At 40.6% G+C, this 6,332-nt stretch overlaps 1 protein-coding gene across 1 annotated transcript; it reads left to right on the top strand.

The window, feature by feature from the left end:
• The first annotated feature begins 298 nt into the window (after positions 1-298).
• haao (3-hydroxyanthranilate 3,4-dioxygenase) lies at positions 299-6,014 on the top strand. Its single transcript, XM_084169192.1, has 10 exons — positions 299-495; positions 834-912; positions 2,046-2,129; positions 2,280-2,386; positions 2,571-2,660; positions 2,764-2,807; positions 4,609-4,754; positions 5,049-5,117; positions 5,554-5,636; positions 5,819-6,014. The coding sequence occupies exons 1-10, from the start codon at positions 407-409 to the stop codon at positions 5,889-5,891; spliced, it is 864 nt and encodes a 287-aa protein (XP_084025318.1). The 5' UTR covers positions 299-406; the 3' UTR covers positions 5,892-6,014.
• The last annotated feature ends 318 nt before the right edge of the window (positions 6,015-6,332 follow it).

The raw sequence follows: 6,332 nt of genomic DNA, 5'->3' as shown, positions 1-6,332 counted from the left end.
GTCAATTAATATATATTTATTATTAGAAAAACAAAAATACAACTTATTTCATTGTATCTTTAATAATATGTATTGTTTGTTCATGTTAATTCTATGAGACTACAGAGACTGCTGTGCTCATTTTCACATGATTCATGCTTCCTCATACGTGTGCACCCTTCCTCGTCCCCTCATTACTTCACTCCACCACTTTACTGTGTTTCTTCTTTGTTTTTTTATGACCGCCCACACCATTGCCACTAGTTTAATTATTGTGGAAATGTAAGCAACCTTTCACCGTCACGTTGGACTCCTCCCCTAGCTATCCAATGGACTTTAACTCAATCAGGCTCTGAAACAGAAAAAACACACAGAACTAAGTGATTAGATGTTTTTACAGTGACCATTTTTACATCAGTTTGCAATAATGAGTGGGAAACCCCTTTTTGTGAACGTGGACAAATGGATTGCAGAGAATGAAAAGGCTTTTTTGCCACCGGTGTGCAACAAACTCATGTGAGTAGCAGCCTGGGCTAGTTTCATTTACAGATAGTTTCAGTTTTAGTTGCACACTCTGGTGTCGCTAGACTTGTAATAACTCACTAAATATACTACAAAGGTTTTATATATCATACATCATAGATTCTTCACAAATCATCTATAAGCTTATATAAAGCATTTGTAGTTATTTTAAAATGGGACCATGTTATTATCATGTTGAGCTATAACAAGTACTGTTTACCCCCTGACTATCTACACTAGTCCAATAGTAATCATGTACACTATGTTAGCAAAGATTGACAAAGGTAATGAATTTGAGCAAAGTGAATGCTTATATTTTATTTCTCCGCTAGGCATTTTTGTCAGCTGAACATCATGTTTGTTGGAGGTCCCAACACCAGAAAGGACTACCACATTGAGGAAGGGGAGGAGGTGAGAGAAAATGCCAGCGTTCACCTATCACATTGGCTAAATACTGTGGAAAATGATTGAATGATGTTCCTGAGTTTGTGTGACCGTTCATAGTGCTTGCAGAAAATGGGTATTCAAATGACTACGAGATAGAATTCCTATGTGATGTCCCTATCTGAAAGTAAGCAACTAATGCAAGGACACTACCATGCTATTTAGTTAGCAGTCAGTCAGCCACAGTAGTACCTTTCCTGACCCATGTGCCTGACCCTTAAGTGATAATGCCTGAGAAGATGGTGTTTGGAGAATATATTGGCACGGTTGTTGTTAGGCCCGAGAGGAAGTCGGGTATATCCTCCAAACAGGGCATTATCACTTTTATACATGCGTTTCCAACATATTCTAATTATGATTGACATATTTTCATAAAAAAAAGTTATTTTGATTAATTTATTCATGCTATTTCATCTTTCCACAAGATATAGTCCAGACACAAATCTAAGGTTGCTACCCAAGCAGGCTGGTCGTTCATTCTATTGGTTCGGTTGCCAGTCGTTTGTTCTAAATGTTCCATTGCCATACTGTCACATAAACTCAGTCAGTTCTTCCTACCGCAATAGGGACAAATTCCACAAGAATGTCACCCTTTGGTCACCACTATTTGATCTGGCTATTTGTCTAGTTGAAGCCCAAAGTAAATCCCTGTTCAAGTGTTACTCTTTTCTATCTTTGGTAGCATGAGCATGTACCACTTTAAACAAACTACAATTTATAAAGGCTTTATATAGCATACACAAAGTCTTTGTAAGTACAACATATATGCTTCACAAATCATCTATAACCTTATCTCATACTGTATAAACGGTGACATAACAGCGCCCTATGTAGGATGCATTGCCAAATCTGACATAACCCACTATGTCGATTTCCCCAAAAGCCGAAAAACCAATGGGAATAAGCAAAGGATTGTATTTGTATTTTCAATAACATAGTCTAACCACTGGAGGTCAGCATAAGCACATTCATATCATAGTGAGGACTATTGGCTGTGATGTGAAGCTGAAGATATCCTCCACATCCTGTATCTGTACATTTTCTAGTCCGTAGTCATTGCTTTTCACTGTCATATCCTCTCCTTGTCTTGTTTTGTGCAGCTCTTTTACCAGGTGAAAGGGGACATGTGTCTGAAGTTGGTTGAGAATGGCAAACATAAGGATGTGCATATCCGCGAGGGAGAGGTGAGAGGATAGGCATTAATTTCAAGCTTCTCTCACTAAGCCCACTGTTTAACATAAGTGACAGTGCCATATCAAGCTATGCAGATTTGTTACATTCGTGTTTGTGTCATACACACCCCATGTCCTCCTGTGTCCTTCTGTGGTCCTCAGATGTTTCTGCTTCCAGCTCGGATCCCCCACTCCCCCCAGAGACTGGCTAACACTGTGGGGCTGGTGGTGGAGAGAAGGAGGCTTCAGTCAGAGAGAGACTGTTTAAGGTACCACCATCCACCATGTCTTCTTATCCTTTACTTATATAATATCACTCTTCTTACACACTCTTCATCCATCTACGCGCCTCACGTCCCCTTCTGCTTGACCCCTTACAAGAGAGAGCAAGAAAAAGGCCGAGAGGGGTGAGAGAGAAAGAGTGTATTAAAGCATGGCTCTTTGTGGTTTTAGGTACTATGTGGACAACACTTCAGACACCCTTTTTGAGAGATGGTTTCACTGTGAAAACCTGGGGACCCAGCTGGTGTCAGTGATTCAAGAGTGAGACTTATATCATTGATTTTAGTCTGGCATTAAACATAACACTTTCTAGTGAACATTAGTGCTCAGCAGTGTTATACTCAGCTGATGCTTTGTTTCTCAGGTTTTTTGCGTCGGAGCAGCACAGAACAGGCAAGCCAAACCCAGGTGAGTCCCCATCTCACAAAATGACACAATGGGAAGGGTGGGCTTCAATAGGTTGATATCGGTTTGGCACTCTACTGACTGAAAATGCATTATGTCCTGATTTGCCCACCTTTGATTTTTGTGTGGTTTTACATCGGGTCCGTGGATAATTTGCTGTGCTGGTGTATCCCACTACCCGAGAGCCCTGTTGGCCTATGTCAAGGATTGGTAACTTTGATGGGGGTGAGGGCCACAAAAAAACGTAACTCGTCATGAAGGGCTGCTGTGACTCGTGGGTCTGAGTACGCCATGGGAAGGAGAGAAGATTTTGCAATTTTTTTACTCATTTCATGCAATTCTACACATTTTGCCATAGGGTGGAGGCAAATGTTAGCAGTTTTTAATATGATAACTGATGATCAATGGGCCCCACCCTGGTCGGTAATTTGACCATGCTTACTACAAGTTTACATAGCTGGCCGCTAGACTAACTTACCAATAAAAACATTTTTTGCTAACAAATTTCGAAATTGCGCCTTGTGTATTCTATTATTCTAACTCTCAAGAGTAAGTTGAGACCCCGAATGAGTTCCCCCCCCCCCCCCCCCCCACAAAACAATAAAATAATAAAAAGAATATTAAAACAATAATATATATATATATATATATATATATATATATATATATATATATATATATATATATATATATATATATATATATATATATATATATATATATATATATATATATATATATATATATATATATATATATATATATACAGTGCAATCGGAAAGTATTCGACCCCTTCCCTTTTTCCACATTTTGTTACATTACAGCCTTATTCTAAAATGGATTTAAACAAAAGTTTTCCTCATCAATCTACACACAATACCCAATAATGACAAAGCAAAAACTGGTTTTTAGAAATTTGTGCAAATGTATAAAAAATTAACAAACCTGGCACAATCCCTACGGTGAAGCATGGTGGTGGCAGCATCATGCTGTGGGGATGTTTTTCAGCGGCAGGGACTAGGAGACTAGTCAGGATCGAGGGAAAGACGAACGGAGCAAAGTACAGAGAGATCCTTGATGAAAACATGCTGCAGAGCGCTCAGGACCTCAGACTGGGGCGAAGGTTCACCTTCCAACAGGACAACGACCCTAAGCACACAGCCAAGACAACGCAGGAGTGGCTTCGGGACTCTGAATGTCCTTGAGTGGCCCAGCCAGAGCCCGGACTTAAACCCGATCGAACATCTCTGGAGAGACCTGGAAATAGCTGTGCAGCAATGCTCCCCATCCAACCTGACAGAGCTTGAGAGGATCTGCAGAGAAGAATGGGAGAAACTCCCCAAATACAGGTGTGCCAAGCTTGTAGCGTCATACCCAAGAAGACTCGAGGCTATAATTGCTGCCAAAGCTGCTTCAACAAAGTACTGAGTAAAGGGTCTGAATACTTATTTAAATGTGGTATTTCAGTTTTTTATTTATAATACATTTGGAAAAAATTCTAAAAACCTGTTTTTGCTTTGTCATTATGGGGTATTGTGTGTAGATTGATGAGGAAAAAAACTATTTAATCCATTTTAGAATAAGGCTGCAACATAACAAAATATGGAAAAAGTCAAGGGGTCTGAATACTTTCCGAATGCACCTGTATATATACATATATTTTTGTGTGTGTGTGAAATTGGTCCGCAGGCCTACCAAAGGGGGCCTCCAGTTGCCCATCCCTGGCATATGTTTTATCATTTTATGTGCTATCGTAGTGCATACTGTTTTGCACTGTGATGCATTTCTGCCTCTGTTTGTCTAGATGAGGTCTTCAGACAGCCTCCCTTCCCAATGAACACCATGCATGTGATGACCCCCTTCCACTTCAGAGACTGGGTGGACAAACAGCGGCCCTCCCTGGCCAGCGGACGCCCCATTGACATGTTTGGGGCCCAGTTTGAGACAGAGGTGACCCTGGAATATTCCAATTATGACTTAGCTATTTGCTGAACTTACACATCGATTGAGACCTTTCAAAGCGATCAGTCTAGACTGAGCACCCCACTGATTCAAACTCATGACTCGCTAATATTGAAAGTTGAATACATGTTGCTCATTAGTGTGTTGATTATGTTGCTCATTATTGTAGTAGGAGCTATAATTCAATTAGGACTGGTTTATCAGTTTAGTGAGTGTATAGATGATGATGGTGGTGATGATGATGATGATGATGATGATGTTTCTTCTACCACTCTGTGACAGACCATGCTGTATGGGCCCGGGCAGACAGAGGCTTGTGAACGAGAAACTGATGTCTGGATATGGCAGCAGGTATGTCTCCTATTACTACTCTATTAGAGTATTTGCATTTCTGTCAATTTATCATGCCTTCAGTATTTCTTTCAATTTGTGTTATTTCTCGCTCTTCCTTTACATCTACAGTGAGGGAAAAAAGTATTTGATCCCCTGCTGATTTTTTATGTTTGCCCACTGACAAAGAAATGATCAGTCTATAATTTTAACTGCAGAGGGGTCAAATACTTATTTCCCTCATTAAAATGCAAATCAATTCATAACATGACATGCGTTTTTCTAGATTTTGTTGTTGTTATTCTGTCTACCATTAAAATTATAGACTGATCATTTCTTTGTCAGTGGGCAAACGTACAAAATCAGCAGGGGATCAAATACTTTTTTCCCTCACTGTATCTGCTTCCCTCTGTCTATTTGCACTTTGTCTCTCGCTCACCCTCTCTTCCTCTTTCAGGAGGGATCCTCCCATGTGACTCTGGATGGCCAAGAGTTCCCTCTGTCCACAGGAGACAGTCTACTCATTCCTGGACACAGCCAGTGAGTGGGATGATGAGTGTGATAATAAGATAAGGAAAAAAATTGCTTTTGAGGAAGGAAGTTAAATTCAAGTAACACAAGAAAAAAGAAGTTAGGCAACTCAGATACAGCAGAGGCTGTTATTTTGTGGTTTGATAGAGGAATCTGTTTGACTTTGTGTTTGTCTGATTCATATGCTGCAGGTACCAATGGAGGCGGGCTGAGGGGAGCATTTCCCTGTTTGTCGCTCAGAACCCAGAGAGGAAGCGTGCATGACCTGTGACACACAAGGGAAAGGGGGGGGGCAGCACTGTTTTAGCTGTCCCATAATATATATTTTTGGTGACAGTACTGTTTTTCTTCCGGAATCACGATGTAAATAAACACCCTTACACAGAAGTACTTTTGCTGCTCCGCCATCATTTTATTTGATAGAGGTTAGGTTTTTCAGTTTAGCCTTCTGGCCTACTCTAAGCAACATATGGTGGCAGCGGTGGGATGGCGCACCGCAAATCAGTGAATTCCAAAAAGAGATGTAAAGGAACGCGTACAGTGTTGTGTTCTCAGCAGCAGCATCAACTGTTAGTAAAGGCACCTAAAATTGAAACGAGGTGGAATACCATGGAATCGTTCGGCAAAGAAGAGGTAAATTAAAATAATCTAGGAGCCCGACCAAGGGGCCAAACAGAACCAGAACCGCCTGAGTTGACGATAGAA

The sequence above is a fragment of the Coregonus lavaretus genome (genome assembly GCF_964263955.1).
Source record: "Coregonus lavaretus genome assembly, chromosome: 1".
Lineage (NCBI taxonomy): Eukaryota > Metazoa > Chordata > Actinopteri > Salmoniformes > Salmonidae > Coregonus > Coregonus lavaretus.
This window is presented reverse-complemented; position numbering and strand designations above follow the sequence as displayed.

Bases quoted from the DNA above. Each gene is read 5' to 3' on its own strand.
- haao (XM_084169192.1), top strand. From the start codon at position 407: ATGAGTGGGAAACCCCTTTTTGTGAACGTGGACAAATGGATTGCAGAG. The intron at 2,130-2,279 runs GTGAGAGGATAG...TGTGGTCCTCAG, and splicing joins TGCATATCCGCGAGGGAGAG to ATGTTTCTGCTTCCAGCTCG. The intron at 5,118-5,553 runs GTATGTCTCCTA...TTCCTCTTTCAG, and splicing joins ATGTCTGGATATGGCAGCAG to GAGGGATCCTCCCATGTGAC.